Raw genomic sequence first — 17,364 nt, forward strand, 5'->3', positions numbered from 1 at the left:
TTTAGAAGTTGACATATATTTCCGAGGATTTTTTGAGTTGTATTTAATGTTAAATCTTTTTTATTATTTACTTCATTCAAAACTTCCTTGGTTTTTGTTAAAAACCATTATTAAAAAGAGTACGCTGCAGACTGATTAAATAAAATCATTCCTGGAGTGGTACTAAGGTAGAATTAGCAGCAATCAGCCTTGTAAAAAATGGATATATTTGTGGAAATTTAAACTTAAACATATTCTGGGGGAAATCTACTGTACAGCTAACAATTTTTCAAACAATATTTCACCTTAATTATGAGCAGTTTTCCGTTTTTGTTTTACTTCTGCCCATGGATGCACTTGAGGATCCTTTTTTATAGTTTTGAGCCAATAAGTATAAAATTTTTGGAACATTGTAAAGCTCTCTTGGAAAGTTTGGCTGCGGAAGAAGTCAGGAATGTTAGCATTTTCCTTTGTTTTCTTACTCTTGTGCTGAAACAGATAATCATACAAATCAAAAGCATGCGCATAAGACTGTGTGTTCTTGGAAGAGAAAGATTTAACAATTGAGAAAGTTCCCTGTTCAAGCAAAATGCTGAATTCCATAAAGATGATGTTTTAAAAGGAAAATCTGGACTGAAGAGTCCATCAGTATAGGTCAACAAACCGAAAACTCTGCTGATTCGAAGTAATCCTCTTCATGCATCATTATTGAAATAATGATGGCTTTTAGCACAAAATCTGGTTTGATTACACTCACAAGTGTATTAAAAAGCAAAATGACCTTAAAAATTTACTAATTGTGAAAAGAAGGAAGAAAAAACCTAAACGCTTTGTCATTTTCTCGATTCATGCAGCTGTGGATTTATGACATTTTTGCATAGTACCTACAGCAGTTAAATTTAGAGAAAATGAATACATACCAAAATTTTAAAAGCTTTAACAGCATTGTTATGTAGGGTTTGCAAGTGTTTTAAGAACAATTCATTCACTTCAATTTCCTCTTCCTTAACATACTTCATTAGATAAACAATGTATCCAAAACTATATTGAATACACGCATGTCTCATCATGGCACCAAGTATTTCAATGTTTGGGCTGAAACGTAAAAGAAAAGATTGAAATAAATTACCTTCCTGATTAAAATTTCAACACTACAATGATAAAAAACGTCCATTTTTACTATATATTAGGCATTTTAACCAGAATCAATTCATTGTCTTGGTGCTTCAATACCTAGGTCTTTGAAGTTGTCTCTGTAAAAATGCCTCTCTTCTTTAATTTACCTACATCTTGAGTGATCATTTGATGGTTTGCTACAATGGTGGTTGCAGTTTCTAATTCAAGGCATAAGTGGGTGCAGTATGGCTTCATTTCGTGCAAAATCCGAAAGTTGAATTGAAGTAAAGGGCTCACAATGTGGTGTCTATTGTTCTCCCAAATTAAACACAAAATGAAATTTTACACCTTCTCAGAAGTATAACCCTTTTTCCACTAATCACGCATTTTCGGGAAAATCAATGACCTTGACCTTCACAAAAGTCTTCTCTTATATTATCGACGCATCTCCTAGATGTCAGAAATACAACTATTTTTTGCTTCTTTCTATAATCTGCACCCTCTCTCCATGATGGAACACCAATCTGGCAGTAAAACAGCAGAAATGTGTCTCTGTTGCAATGTTCAAAAATTTGCGCTCCTATTTAATGTCTTAAAAGAAGGCCGAACCATGGCTTCAAGTTTCACAGAATATCCTTCACAAAGAGAAGAACTATCATCGAAATTTCCAAGAATTGAAGTTTAAAAATCTTCAAAGTAGGAAATGAAGTAGGATAGGAGGTCTACAACGCCGCAAACCGAGAAATACATTTTTGTTGTTCACCATCGAAATTGTTCTACCTATCAGAGTATGTTGTGCACAACTACAGCAATTTAACGCAAAATTCACTTAATGTTTTTGGTTTTAAAAAATTTTAAAGAAAAAATTCTGAAAAAGTAGATTTAGCAACTATAATTTTTTATAAAGGGCAGTTAAAAAGGGGCCAAGAGGTCTACTGGATAAGTAACTGTTTATAAATGGTATCAGAATATTAGGTTACACAGGTACATATTAAATTAACTAAACTTTGCAAAAGGGAACTACTATTTCCAGCTCATCCATCGAATCACCAATCTACATGGGAAAACTTATGACAGACATGTTGTTTCTAAAATGAGTTAAAACTAGTAGTGCCTTATTGCGAAATTCAACCCAGATGAGGCAATCTACGGAGAAAGTACTTACTGAAATTCAGCTTCTTTCATGAGTCGCAACAGATCCTCCGCCTCTCCTTTCTTTCTACAGGACAATGCCAACGCACCAAATGTCATAATATCCGGCTCCACATGGTGTAATCTCAAAAGAGTCATGACATCCTAAACAAACAAACAAAAAAAAAAAACTTACATTATGAAGAATCTAATGAAAATCAAAACAGAATCTAACGATCCAAAGGAGACAAGCGGGTGGGAGAACAGAAATTGTTCTGATTATGGTTCTACAAACACTTGGATAAAATTGAGCAAAACAGTTACATCTACACTGCTGTGTTTCAAGATCTCATCTATTACTTTAATTTTTTGGAAGGAAACCAACCTTTATGCTTAAAATCTTGTGGAAATAACATTTACATTGGCAAGAAAATTGCGGAAATTTTTGAGTGGGGATGATAATTGGATTCCTTCAAAAAACTAATATAGGAGATGAAATTTTGAAACATTACGATAGACATGAGACTGTTTGCTCAATTCGACCCATTTACTTTTCCTTTGCTACTTTTAAAATGCAGATAACAACTTTTGACATGAACATGAGCTTCCGAAGTACAATAGAAAAAAACATACTCAAAACCTTCCACATTTAGCAAAACAGTTTTAGTTTTGCCACACTGGAGGAATATTGCTGTTGAAGATTTTCCAGCACGAGGGGATAAAAGTCCAAGAAAGAAGCAGCTATTCTCGTATAATTAGGAATGATGAAAAGAACAAGCGAAAGAAAGCTATTGTCCGACATCTGCTGGCATCAGGCGTTCTTTTCTTCAAATTTTCCTGTATTTTGATGGTTCAGGATAAAATCAGCTCTGATATAAAATAAATTATCACCAACATTTTTTTCAACAGGCAAAAAATGAGTTAGAGACAATGACAGCTTTACATTGACTGAGAAAGCTATAGTTACGGGTATTGATGAGTACTTACTCGGGCACTTGCATAATCAAACCGCAAAGCTCTTCTTTTGATGAGAGAATTGTAGAATGGGATTCTTAGCTTGATATTTTCCTTCTTTATAATTGACAATAGAGCCTGTAAAGAGTTTTAAACGGTGACAATTAGAAAAGATCCAGGAAAGGGAGCAAACTAAGACTTCAAGAGGGTGACTGCTAAAAAATAGGCTCATGGATTACCTCAAAAATGGCTTTGCTATTTCCATTCTTTTAAACTATAGTACAAATAGAGAAAATTCATGGAAACTTGCTTGAAAATTATGTCTCCATTGAAATAAGGATATGTAAGCTGAAAGATCTCAGCTTCCATAAATTTTGATCTACAAGTTGCAGAAAAAATAAGGTTTTTTCAAATGCACCAAAACATCTCTCATGAGAATACATTATTAAAAATATAATGGACTGTTGGACACCAAAGATACAGCCAACTATCAAAGGAAGGAAACCTAGTTTCCCACTTTGATTTTGATTGGAATGTGGCCAGAAGTTTCTGTTTACGGAATAATTAAACCCCTAAATCGCCGTTTTTGTAAATGGGCCAAGAAACTTCCAAGAAAATATTGTAAAAAATTCGGCCAAAAAGGCCGTTTGCTAAAGAGACAAAGTAGTGCTCATTTTGCATAAATGCTGCAATGGCTCAGTGATTGAGAGTGTTGCGAACTGATTGACAGGCTCCAATTTGATCCCCAATGTCTAACCATAATTTTTATTTCTACCCATGATTGTTCCTTACTTACTTTCTTCCGCCTGCACGCATAACTATCTTTTCTCAGATATTTGTACATAATAAACCATGATGATCCATTAAATGTATTAATATATATAAGAAAGCATGTTAATTAGCATGTGATCAATTAGAGCGATAAGAGATTAAGGGGAAAAGATAGTTATTTGCAGAGTTAAAGATAGTAAGAAAAAAAGAAAGTTCATTTGGCCATATTTTTAGGAAGAGAGCCTAAAACGGCCAAATTAAGAGGCTGAGACAATTTTTGAGGCGCTTCTCTAATAGCTTACTTTCTCAGCGGTGAGAGTGGGTGGAATACAGTCCAACAGTAACCCAAAAGTGACATCATTAGGTTTCAGGCCATCTTTTTCCATTTCTTCCAAAATGCCATTCACTCCTCCAAGTAATATCAGCCTATAAAAAGAAAAAGAATACATGTTGCAAATCCGTATCGAACATCCGTGCATCCGTAACAAACTGAGATGGACTCCATTGATCTATTGTGCTATAAAATGGAAAAGAAGTACTGCTTGAGCTTCAACAAAAACAGCCGCTATCAGCAAGTGCTTTATAAGTCCGCTAAAGAATAAGTAATAGGGTTGATTTAGAAGCTTCTAAAAGGATAAAAAGATCCCTGGAGGATTATGTACCATGCCATTAAGTTTTCAAAAATTACGATAGACTGATGAGTGACCAAAAAAAGGGTGTCAAAGTGGCAACTCCTGATCTCTAGCAACCATAAGCGCACAGTGGACTGAGCCTCAAGAGTGGAGTCATCACTCCTCAGTTTTGATAATGCGGAATCAGGGTTTGATGTCGCTGATTCGATTAAGCAGATGTACTCCTTCAATGAACTACGGAAAGTTGTTACATTAAGGTTCTCCGGTGCATAAAATGAAATAACGTGATAAAATGATAAATGCTCATTTTTACCTGTCTTGCGGCGTTCTAATTTCATTTAAACTTAAGATACTCCCCAAATGAGGTTTGTATGTGAGTAAATTTGGTCTATTCTCGGCAGGAAGTTCTTTAAGAGAGGTTGTCGCATCAGAAATAGAAGGTACAGGACTAATATTTTCTGAGACATTACTTGGTTCAATGGAGTCGACCGAGAGACTTGATGATTCTTGGGAGCTTGGTAGGTTAGAATTATTCTCTGATGCTGGTGAGTCAAGAAGTTTATGCTCCTGCAATAGAAAAATTTAAAATGAATGAACAGAGAAGAAAACAATTGGAGGGGTAGGTAAAAATACTACTGTATTCCATTATTTTAGGGTTCACGAAATGTGCCGATACAGTCACTAATACTATTAAATAAATCAACCATTATAGATTTGAATTGATAGGGAGCGAGCCAACTTCACTACTAACTGCCAACTGCTTGAAATTCATACAGAATATTCTGCCAGCAGAGAAGAAAAATCAGAGCAGTCTATCATGCTGACTAGTTTTTCAAAGAAAGTGTAAAGTATCACAGGAATGAGTGATAAAAACGTGTGCCAAAAATGCATAATTTCATAATAATCCGACAAAGAAGGTAAATTATAATGCATCCAGAGTGTATTAGGTGAATTGCAATGATTGTGACAGTATTTACGTAGGAAAATCAGAAAGGAGTTTTCTCCAAAGATTCAAAAAGTGTAAGAGGGACAAAAACTCTCAAATTTTCCAACACATTGAATCATCCAATCACAAGGTAAAATCAATAGAAAAGAATCTTACAATACAACATGAATCACTGCCCGGAAATCTGATCTTCAATTTGTATCTTGTATGTGCATCTTTTTTCAATTATGCAATTTTCATTAATATCCTGCTTTACTGTACCTCCAGTTTGTCTCTTGTTTTGTGAGTCTATTATATTTCTCTAATATGTAACTTAGCAATGTATCTTTCGGCAATGCTCTGATGATGGGACTGAGTCCTGAAATGCATTAGCCCCTGATAAATAGAATTATAAACAATTATGCATCTTTGGCACATGTTTGTATTACTCATAATTACAATTAGATGCAACATGCGGCTCAACAACTTTTCACGTCACAGGAAGTTTGCAATGTCACAAATGGAGATACGTGGTTTTGCACTTTGGTCATCCCCATATTCTTCATCAACGAACACTCCTCTTCAGAGACAATTCACTGAATTCAAAAAATTACGTCAGAAAAAAATCTTCCAGGTCTCAAACCATGCGAAAATGAAATAATTCTGACAAACAGTTAGCTTAGCACAAGTTTAAGTTAAAAAACATAGAAAATGTCTACCTTCTAAAACTAATTCCACAATTAACTCGATTTAAATATATTCCCCAGGAATTAAAAAAGCTAAAATTGTGGAAATTATCTACAAAAATAATAGCTAAATGTGGAGACCAATCAGAAACCTATAAAACTAGGGTCAAAAAATGTTCTGCCAAAAGTTTGGACGCAGCTACTATCAGTTTGCCGTAATTTGATATCAATGACTGACTTCGGTTCGCCTTTAGTGGCCCATGAGCCTGATGTGGTATGCAACAAATTAATTCAAATAGAAAATACCTCTGGGCTTGGCACTCCGCCCTTCATAATCTCATCAATTGCTTGCTGAAAGGTGACAAGGTCTCCTGTTCCACACTCACGCACCGTTCTGAGAAGCAAATTGTAATTGTAAATATCGGGTTTAATCCATTTCCTCCTAAGTTTGTGCCAAACCTGTAGAAAATAGTAAACAAAAATTGAATTTACCCGAATGAGTGGTTAGAGATAATACTGGATAATATCGGCAGGTAGAGAATTTTTGGTTGATCTTGTGTGACTCAGTGAGGACGGGACAAAATTTTAAGGGTTAGTTAATATGGCAGTATTTCAGAAAAGAATGCTTTGAAGAAATATAATGATATCTAATACCTTCAACCAACGGGTCTGTAGGACCACCATCAAGAAGCTTCAGATAGAGAATTTCGGGATCTAATGCAAATCAGATTAATCAAATTAATAGTGCACGATGATTGATCAACGTAGTAGATTACTTGCACATGTTTCATTCATTTCATTATACGTAACTACGCAATGAAATTCTAATAATGCAGGATACTGTTTCAGGTAGTAGTAAGGAGCACGATTATCAGGTTCACAAGTAATTGATACCAAAGTTTTGAAATTCATATCTGAATCTGTTCTTTCCAAGGAAAGAGAGAGAGTTGCTATTATTGGAATGATTAATTCTATGCGCCTTCCAGTATTCAGATACAGATATACTAATGGAAAAGGAAATCTGATACAGAGTGATTCACTTACAACTAGAGCAAGTCTAAAACCAGCCTCTTTATCTGAAATGCAAGCTTGGAGTACAAAGCAAAAAGTATCTGCTGACAAGGGCAACTTTTTCTCGATCATTTCATCCACTAAACTGAAAGCAATGTCTACAGCACCACATCTTCCAAAAGCTGAAAAAAAAACCGGTAAAATTGTTACATTTTGTCCATTACTCTTAAGAGGATTGCATTTTGCAAAAAGGAACCACTAGCATTGCAATGATGCTAAGATTGTGCAACTTCATCTTTTGCAATAAAATTGCGGAAATCGTGAAAAACTATTAAATTTATATGGTAATTTTTGTCTTAAATTTACAGTTTTTAGCGAGTAAAAAAGAAACTATAACGGATAATCGGGTTTTTCCTCCAAGTCAAAAGAAGTTGCACAATCTTAGCAACATTGCAATGCTAGTGGTTCCTTTTTGCAAAATCCAATCCAAGAGTTATTTCAAGGTATTTTCCTACAAACTCTTGTTCACAAATGCATCAGGTACTTCATCATGATGCAACTTTTGGCAATGTTGAGCAAATGTACTACAGTTCAGAATTGATCACTAAATTGTTTTTGAAGGTGCTATATAATCACTTATACAGAATTTCATGGCGAATTGCTGCTGATAATTTTGTCTCTCTTAAGAATTTCTGACGACTCTGCTACAAAAAAAATATAATTATGATTTTCATGATATGTTACCTTTAATCATGGCATGATAAGTAATAGGCCTAATGAAGATAGATTTCTCATCCATTAATGCTTTCAAATGTTTGGCTTGCTGGAATCCATACCCTGGAAATGGGCAATTAGCACAAGCATTAAAAAGCGAAGTATAAGTACCGCCATTAGGTCTTACTCCTCGTTTCTTCATCTGGAAAAAACGAAAAAAAGATGATAGATTTGGTTTTGAGAAAAAAAAGGACATTAAATTCAAACCCAGATGCCTCAGCACCTTACAGGGTAAACGACCAAACTTAACTGAGATGACGCAACCAACAATTTTTCTCCCACATAAAATCCCCACAATCATAAGAGATCATTGCTTTTGGTGAAGTTTAAAAACTCAAAGCTCTCCACGAAAGCCAGACGCAGCTTAGAGAAGCAAGACAAGATAAGACCAAAGTCATCTTCAGTGACCAAAAAAATCTTGGGAGATTTCTAATTGACAGCAAAAACTTGGAACATATAAACTAAGCCAAAGTGGCATAAACAATGTGGAATGTGAGTGTGGACGGAATTTTGTTGGCCAAAGTGGCAGGAAAATATCAGAGCGAGTCAACAGGAACACCGCAAATGCAAAACGTGGAAAGCTAGGTTCCTTTTTATTAACTGATCATCACAGTGGAACAAACACAACCCAGAAAAGTGCAAAACTAGCATTCTACACTCAAGCGGCAAAGGCCAAACGATGAACTTGTTAGAGCACCTTGAAATCAATAAATATGAAAACCAAGGAAATCCTCTAAACAGCCAAATTAAAAGCAGGCCATGCAGTGAACCTCATTTCCGCCATCCTCTTCTTAAACTGCGCTAGGATGACTGCTGGAAGCCTCTTATCCTCTCAAACCAGGTTGGAGAAAAGCATGGTATGCACTAATACAGAGGTTGATATTCAAGGCGTTTTTCGATGGGTGATACCTCTGTTCATATTGAAGGTGCATAGAAATTTGGCGTTTTTTCAGATCTTAATTTTTGCTTATGTAAAAGTTTAAGCCATCAAAACGCAATTCTGTGACCAGCACAACTGACACATTCCCTAAAACCATTTTTGACTAAAATATGGCTACACAGTAAACTTCAAATATTTGTAGGACATATTTCTGTCGTTTTTGCAAACATTTTCATTTCAAAAAGAAATTACATGTGATCCTGATATCACAATAAGACAACTGAAAGACATGCTCAGTTACACTGTTTCTTTCGATATTAACTTAGAATTTCATTAAGCAAAGAGGAAAAAGCAATAGATCCAACTCACTATTAACGGATATGAACAATTTGACTGACTAGTTCAATTGCTCTTCATGATTTTTTTCATTAAACAGGGATAGGACTTACATCATTGTACAGCTTGAACGCTTTTTTTGTGTAGCCAGCATGCCCACAAGCAGTGATGAGATGGTTATAAATGTGAAATGTTGGCTTTGCGCGATCCTCTTTCAACATTTTTACCTCCAGTACATCAATAGCATCTCTGATCTGTAACATGATCCAATTTTTTTTTCAACTTTTCATCAAAGATGTGGAAGTTTGTTGATTAGGTAGGATGCTGTTCAATAAAGGTGATAAGTATCATGGTAAAAAAGACTCAAAGAAATTAAATGTAGAGATGAGCTTCACACAAATAAACAAAAAAAGGGGCAGAAAAGACAAATTTGTATGTAATTACTAAGCTGCAGAACACGTGTCTTTTGGGAAGACATGGTAGACCTGTATAATTTTAGTCAATCAAGAAGTTTGCAAGAGAACCCTTGTATCTACCCGTTTTCCTGTTGATATTGATGATATGAAGTGACATTTGGTTTCTCCTGTCTGTAGAATCTGCACACTGGATCTCCTTGGAGGATCCTTATGGTGTGCAGATGCTGGCACAGTACTAATAACTTGTCAAACCTATCAGTTTCCTGAGTTGCAATCTGCTTTGCAGTAATACGATATCCTCTGATAGTTCTAGAGAGAGATAAGTGAAAATACTTCTCACACATCGCTTGTAGTATGAATTTGAACCTGTAAGTTCATAAAATAAAATATTTTATTCCAAAATAAAATACAATTATTCATAAATTACTACTTACTCTTTTAGCTTTAATAAGATCGTCAATCATTTTGAGATATTCCATAATTTTTAAGCGATGCCGCTGGGTTTCTGGATCGGCATAAGTTTCCACAATTACGTCACCTTCTTCATCTGGTAATTCATCAAGTAATTTTTCGTAAGTCAACTGCTTTGTTTTTTGAGGGTTCAGAGTGCCAAATGTATCTGGGTCTGAGAGCTTGGCAAGTTTAATTGCAATTTTCTCATCAGAGTGTTGAGGGGCTCCTTCCACTGTGTTCTCTGAGGAAAAGTTTGGTTCTTTCGGCACATTTGTATTTATTTCAGGTGCTCCTCTACTTGACATTGAATGATTGAGACGAGAATTAAAAATTTGACGGTAAGGAAATAGCTTGGAGTGCTTGGATATACCTTGAGATGACACCAAAACAACACACTTTCTGAGGTAACTACCCTGAGTAAATACTCTTGAAGCCATTTTGAACTTTTCTCCTTATGGAATCTAAGAATACTCTGAAATTTGAAAGAAAACTGAATTAGTGCCGGCAATTGCAATCAGTCAATATGGCAAAACCGACCATCTGAAAAAGTTAATTTTACAAATGAAATACTATGCAGAAGTACTCATTTAGCCTTCCACTGCTGAGTTAGGAATGAGTAGGATTTTCTCAGTGAAATAAACTCGCAGCAAATAATCGTTCTTCATGGGCTACGTCTGTTTGACATTTGGCCCTGGCATTTGTAACTGCACTTGAATTTTCCACCTAGCACCACAGCAAAAAATTGAAAAGAAGTTACAAATGCAACCAAGTACAATCAGTCTCTAACCTTAGCACTTGCAAAACACAATAGGACATTAGAGAACACAACTCACAGTAAGTAAATACAAGTTTACCATTACGTTGAAAGTTGCAAAATAAAAAGGCAATTGGCAAATGAACTAAAACATGGGGCATAGACAATCTAAGTGGTTTATGGCATGAGAGAGTAATTCTTAGGTATTACGCAAAATGAATTTTGTAACTATAATGTTACATATTTCCGATGAGCAGGTCCGATGACCTCTGTTGACCAATTAGATATTAAACATGACAGTTTGTGAATCCTCATTGCAACACACAAGCAACATGATAAAAATATATACTATTTTCATGAGGAACTTTTTATGTATCGATTATTTCGAACAATCCGTTTTCCAAAATGCCTAAGTCTATTCAAATCAAAAGGCGCACATGGCTAATTTCGGCTGGCTGCACAAATGAGATTTTATCAGGGTGCCAATTTTTTACTAATGAACCAAATGTCAAGCTGATATAGTAAGACGATGCCTGAAGATGAGTTCAACCGATCAGCCAGTGCCATTTCTCTGCCTGGTTACATAATTAGTGCCTGCTAAAAATATCTTTCAAACAGGTCTCATTTTTGGCATTTTCGAAACGAGGTTCCTTTGTCATTTACAGTTAAATAAAACCTGGGAAGATTCCTAGAGGCTTAGAGCACTCCGTACTTTTAGCAAACGATTGCTCATCCTAAGTAATCATGAAGAAAGTGAACACTGCTTCAGTAATGGAGATATGAATAAAGAGTGTAGAGAGACAGAATTTACAACTTACTTTGCCCGTTATGTTAACAAAGACTGAATCTAAATAATTTATTTCCTGTTTTACACTCTGCTTTATCAACAACGGTTTCAAAATGGTCCGGTTCCTCAGCAATTAAATTCTGCAACTTTAAATTTAACTCTTCTAACTTAGAATTTATTTCTCTTGATTTATCTCCGAGGCACCATGCAATACTTAGATGAAAAGAGGCATCCTGGAAAAAAAACAATCGAACACAGATGTGTAAAATTTGCGACTAAACAAACTTTCATTATTGAAAATTACTTTTCAACTAGGCTTAGGCAAAAAATGTTTCCTCTCATACTTCCACAAAAGTCATTATCATTATTGTTTGTTTCCTCCAACAGTTCCCACTTTTTACCTGCCTTACATCATGAGATATGCTTTCTTGACTTAAATAATTTTTCAACTGTCAAATTAATTACTTGTGCCTCACATTTTTGATAGATACAGTATAAAAATCTTATTTGTTCCAGATAAAAAAAGTAAATTTCATAATTTTCTCTTAATTTCTCTACTGTTGAGGGATACAGATTTTTCCAATTAACCGATGTAAAAGATTCACTCATTCTCAGAAAAAAGCGTCTCATTTGCGGATCATGTTCTGACTCTTTAGCAGAGAGATCTACTAGGCTGATTTAAACTTTTATGGCGTAATTTAACTCAAGGATAACAAAGCTCTGCTCGGCAAAAGTAATCGTGGAAAGCCTGTCATTCACAAGTGGCTGATGTGCCCCTAAGTTGCATTTCCCGCTCAGTTTTTAAATAGGTCAATTGTCAGGATATGACCTATCTAAATTAGATAATATGTTTCTGCAACATTTTATAGAGCTATGAGACTACGCAAAAATTGAATGTATTGGACGATGTAATTATTATTACACTGTTTGATATTCACCTGTCAGCTGATGATGTTGATGCCATCCTGAAATTGAGAACATAGTCAACCACTAATAGCTGGTGCCGTTGTCAATAGGGTTCACAAACGTTGTAAGAAATGCAAGTTTTCAAAAAGTAAGTAAGTAAGTAAGTAAGTAAGTAAGGCCGGGCTGACCAGCGAGGCACCCTCAAGGGGCCAAGGCAACTGGCAACTGCCATTGTGCACCCCGAAGTTGGACCGTGCTCCTTAACCTCATACCATTGACACATTGTGTATCCTCTATATTCCCGCAAGGCTCAGCGGCCATCTGATAACCAACAGCAGGTCTTATCAAAGACTGTAGCAGACACTGCAGAGCACGGATTTTCGAAGCACGGCCATGCCTCCACCGAGTTAGACTGTGTTGTTGCAATCTCCATTGATAGGTAGCACAGGCCGTCGCGCACACTACGAGTGATCATCGTTTTTTCACAACCCAGTCGAACAGTGCAGACAGATTACTTACTGGGTAACTATGTCCCTTTCGCACCCTGTAACCTCCAAGAGTCAGGGTATTGGAGAAGCATAGTCATCCACAGTCACGATGACTGATTCACCTCCGGGTATTGAACCCGGGACCTCAGTGTTGGCAGCGAACTGCCTTGACCAATACACTACTGAGGCTGACCAAGTTTTCAAAAAGTAAGTCAGCAAATACTTTACTAAAATTAAATGGTTCTACCTTCAGCCTTGGGCCTACTAAAAAAAATATTCTTCATGAAAACCTTGTGTATGCTGTAATGCTTCTATTTTTCATATAATTTAAAAGGAAAGCTTTTGAGAACTGACTTTCAGTAACTGAAGCTAGGAATTGGAATTACCTGTTGTTTCAAACCATTTTATGATTTTTCGATCATGTTCAACAAAAAATTACAGTTCAAAAAGTAAAACATCATGTCCTGAATAGAAATAATTGCTCTTACGTATTCCATGTACAACATTGATTCTAAAATTTTTCATGCTAAAAAAGAATGGAAAGAGATGAAAAACAGCAGTTATTTTACCTCATAAAATGGAGGTAGTTTGAATGCTGACAAACATGAATTCAGAAGTTCAACACACTCTGCTAGCTGGGTTTTACCTCCTGACAACTGGAGACTCAAAAATGTCCTCCTCCTATCATCATTGCAGTAGACTCCAACCGAGGAAAATGAGACTATGAACCTTCAAAAAAGGAAAGAGATTTACAAGCTTAGGCTTCTCAAATACATAATATCCTCCAGAATGGTTTTGAGTACTAAAGTTGTGAAGTAAATCTTCATTGAAAATAAACAATCATTCGGAGTTTGAAATTTCTTTACCAACTAACTCGTTTTGTTGTTTGTATTCAGAAAATACTTCATCTCACTAAATTACGATGCACATTTTAGCTATCCAATTCCAAGAAGCTGTTTCAAAATATCTAAATAAGGACTAAAATAATTTAAAAGCAGATCGGCTTATGATTTGTCTCACAACAGCTTTGGACACCCATGAGGCACCTACTCTTGTTGTAAAGAGGATGGGGGAGGGCAATTGGGCTTGGTTGATTGATTCGATTATTATAATCCCAACAAATCAGTTTAAAAATACCTAAATTATGGCTGACCTCAGTTAGGATTTTTGCAGTTCTCTGGTAGAAATAAAAAATATATGAAAATGCGAGAGATTCAGATGTACATGTTTATGGTTATAATTATTGCGTTCAGAAGGTGAACCAAATTTTTTAATTTTTCTTCCCTCGGTAGAGGTTTTTCAGTTTGTAATTTTAGCAACTCCTCGATTTTATTCTGATAGAAGAATAAATTAACCTATGATAAAATGTCTTATTCAGGAAATCATTACACCAATTTAAATGTACCTCTCAGGCAAACTTCGATAATATGGTGAGTGTTGGAAAAAAATTGAGTTATTTTTGGCTTTGGCAGCAAAAACTAGATCAGAGCAATCTGATTCGATACAAGGGAAAACCTATTTCCCATTTTTTCAGGCGTAAAATAATAGGATAGGTTTCACATATTGGTACAAGGCAAAAAAGCCATTTGACAGGAAAAACTATTATCAGAAACAGCAGGGAAAATTCTTAAGCATGTTGCAACTTGCTGTATTCTTGGCTTTAGAATCCGAATATGATCTTAATTTTTCTCTACCAAGCACAATTTTTTGGGAAAATCCGAATTTTAGGGAAAATTTCAATTTTGCGTACATTAATTGAAATTGAACTGACCAATAGAAGTGGAGATTATTTCCCAAATCAGTAATAAAAATCCCCGAGAGTCAATTCTGAATTGTTTGACATCTTGACTTTTGCTGACTGGTGTTAGGAGCTTTTGCACTAGTGTGCTCCTTACCTCATCGCTAACACTCTATTCTGCATACTAACCTGTTAACTTTGCTGATGGATTTCTTGATATCTTCGACGAGAGTGTCAATCCAATGATGTTGGAGCACAACTGTTCTTGTGAGACTAATATGGGGCTTCTCAATTGGCTTCAAGTCAATTTCTGTTCCACAAATTTCAATTGCATCACTCAAAATTGAACGCAAACCTTCATTGTACTCATCTGAGTTATGAAAAAAAGGAGGAGAAAAATATAATTAGAGGAAATGTTTGGAAAATGTATAATTTGCAGATAGAAAAAAAATAGTGACTTTTCAACCCAAAATTACCTCTTTGCCAAAAAGATAATAGGTGATAAATATCTGCTTTAGAGTAATTGATTGCTACAGAAAATTCTGCAGGAAAAAGTTGGTGGCACATCGATGTTGAAGGGTACCCCCCTACAAGTAATTGGACACCCACATTATTGGACAATCAACTCAATTCACTAGAATTTAATTTCAAAGCAGGCCCAAGCTGAGACAGTAATTTAGCCTGTGATTGGATACAATTATACAATTATAATATACAATATTATATACAATTTATAATATACAATTATAACTTACAAGGCACGTAGACAAAGGTGGACCAATTGCCTCTTACATGGGGAAAACTTCGGACTCGACCACCATGTAATTTTGGATCATCTTTGTAGGAGCTATCATTGATGTCTTTACTGAATAATTTTGATACAGCTTCAGGGACTGGTAGCCTGTCAATAAAAAATGATGTTCATACGGTGAAAAAGAAAATTACTTACAGTTCATTGCATTGAGAGGCTGCAAAATTACAATATTGAACTTAGATATCAACACAAATTTTATTTTGATCAATTCTTTCATGAGGGCAGGGAAGTTGCCCACAAAAGAGATCTTTTTGAAAACCCAGGAGAAAATTGAGGATATGAAAACATTGTAAATACTTAATACAGAAAAATTACATTTGTAATTGTGAAAGTAGCTCCTGGTGCTTATATTTTTTGAATTTGTTTTGGAGCAAATTACTGTGAGAGCAGAGGATGCTGATGTGAAGGGAACAGATGCTGGAGTGCTTGCTTATGAAAACAATCAGTAAGGGTGATCCGGCCTGAGAAGCTGGGAGGAAATAACCCCTGAAACTTTAGTGAAAAAGGCCCTAGCCCCCTCTGGCAAAAATCCGAGGCCCCCATTAGATACTTCTGAATAAATTATTCAGTGGGTTAGCGCCCGAAGATAAGTATTGAAAATAAATGCCAAAATTAAGATGGTGAACCTTCTAGCGTAGCCTGAAAGTGCATAAACTTATTTGGCGTGGACTCAAGATGCCCTAAAGAACATTTTCTTGAAGCTGAAACACACATCTTATAAAGCAAAAGGTATTAGAGAGATTTTGCAGCATTGAGTATATCTCCATACAGCAATACGAAATTGATCGGCTGTTGGCTGTTGTTTTTAAATTAAATTACACAATGCGCCAATTGATGCAGTATTTAGACCTCAGTATGAATAATTTTCATGGATGTAATGCAAATTAAAGTTATCTTCAATAGTCACAGTAAGTGCATTGAGTACGGATGATGACATCTCTAGATTGTAGCAACACAGCCATAATATTATTAAACTCTCCAGAGGATCATCAGCTGAGAGCTCGGAGGATTACCCGGTGACCTGATGTCAGTTATCCGCATTGTCCTCATCGTCTGCCAGATTTGTTTACATTTTATATCGCCTACATAAAGTCGACAAAATCTTCCACATTTCTCAATTATCAAAACTCGCAAAACAATAAGTAAACAGCAGGTTTGAGATCTGATCATGTTGCCTAAAAAATACCAGAAAAAGACGCAAAGTGAAGAGAAATAAGGCTAACCTCACTGCTGCGTCACTCTCCGGTAGTCTCCGACCTCAAGAGTTCGGAGAGTTGGAGAGCTGTTCAGAGACTGACAGAGCAAGTCTCTAGGTAATTCCTCCGAAGTCCAACAACAGTTGTTTACATCTCCGGGTTACTATGAAGAGCTCTCCGAAGAGTTTAACAATACACCTATAGTCTTGGCGTATTTTAAGTCGGTGGACACAGCATGCACGGTTGGAGAGAAGGTATGATAGTTATGAAGAACTCACGTGGCAGAAACTTCTTGGAATTCGCTGGAGTCTTCTTCACATACACTTTCTCCACTCGAGTACTGAGAAATCAGATCCAAAGCATGAACTTTTTTACTCATTATCAATGTATTTACGAAGATTATAGCGAACCATTGTTGGCATGCGTACTATCTATACTCAACCTACTGTTCAGTTTGTGCTTGAAAAGAATATAGCGAAGAGTAAAACTTCCTAAATGAAGATGTACTCACTGGGATCGGACTTTAAAATAAATATCCTGAATATAGTGACTTTTCTGGGGTAATTAAAAGAGTTTCGACTCTAGAAGACCGGGACCACAGATATAAGATAACTGCG

At 35.8% G+C, this 17,364-nt stretch overlaps 2 protein-coding genes across 3 annotated transcripts; both read right to left on the reverse strand.

Annotated features, from left to right (window-relative positions):
- Positions 1-183: 183 nt before the first annotated feature.
- Positions 184-13,692, reverse strand: LOC109037381 (pentatricopeptide repeat-containing protein 1, mitochondrial). 2 transcript variants are annotated; one of them, XM_072300575.1, is made up of 12 exons: positions 13,569-13,692; positions 10,046-10,536; positions 9,309-9,449; positions 7,950-8,121; positions 7,239-7,387; positions 6,501-6,653; positions 4,897-5,150; positions 4,254-4,377; positions 3,214-3,318; positions 2,261-2,391; positions 900-1,074; positions 184-468 (listed from the first exon to the last, which is right to left on the reverse strand). In XM_072300575.1, exons 2-12 carry the CDS (start codon positions 10,499-10,501, stop codon positions 286-288), a joined length of 2,043 nt encoding a protein of 680 aa, XP_072156676.1. In that variant the 5' UTR covers positions 10,502-10,536; positions 13,569-13,692; the 3' UTR covers positions 184-285. The 2 variants fall into 2 exon arrangements, with proteins under 2 accessions (XP_072156676.1, XP_018907547.2); XM_019052002.2 differs by lacking the exon at positions 13,569-13,692 and adding an exon at positions 11,637-11,805.
- Positions 11,650-17,126, reverse strand: LOC109037321 (U6 snRNA phosphodiesterase 1). The gene is made up of 5 exons (XM_019051920.2): positions 17,026-17,126; positions 15,493-15,638; positions 14,927-15,107; positions 13,569-13,728; positions 11,650-11,838 (listed from the first exon to the last, which is right to left on the reverse strand). The coding sequence occupies exons 1-5, from the start codon at positions 17,124-17,126 to the stop codon at positions 11,650-11,652; spliced, it is 777 nt and encodes a 258-aa protein (XP_018907465.2).
- Between the last annotated feature and the right edge of the window lie 238 nt (positions 17,127-17,364).

The sequence above is a fragment of the Bemisia tabaci genome, chromosome 5, assembly GCF_918797505.1.
Source record: "Bemisia tabaci chromosome 5, PGI_BMITA_v3".
NCBI lineage: Eukaryota > Metazoa > Arthropoda > Insecta > Hemiptera > Aleyrodidae > Bemisia > Bemisia tabaci.

Coding starts and splice junctions, on each gene's coding strand:
- LOC109037381 (XM_072300575.1), bottom strand. CDS start 10,501: ATGGCTTCAAGAGTATTTACTCAGGGTAGTTACCTCAGAAAGTGTGTT. Junction 5,151..6,500: donor GCGGAGTGCCAAGCCCAGAG/GTATTTTCTATT, acceptor TTTCTATTGCAG/GAGCATAAACTTCTTGACTC. Junction 2,392..3,213: donor TTGATTATGCAAGTGCCCGA/GTAAGTACTCAT, acceptor TTGTTTGTTTAG/GATGTCATGACTCTTTTGAG.
- LOC109037321 (XM_019051920.2), bottom strand. CDS start 17,126: ATGAGTAAAAAAGTTCATGCTTTGGATCTGATTTCTCAGTACTCGAGT. Junction 13,729..14,926: donor TCCATCAGCAAAGTTAACAG/GTTAGTATGCAG, acceptor CCTTTTTTGAAG/GTTCATAGTCTCATTTTCCT. Junction 11,839..13,568: donor AACTACCTCCATTTTATGAG/GTAAAATAACTG, acceptor TTTTTTTTCCAG/GATGCCTCTTTTCATCTAAG.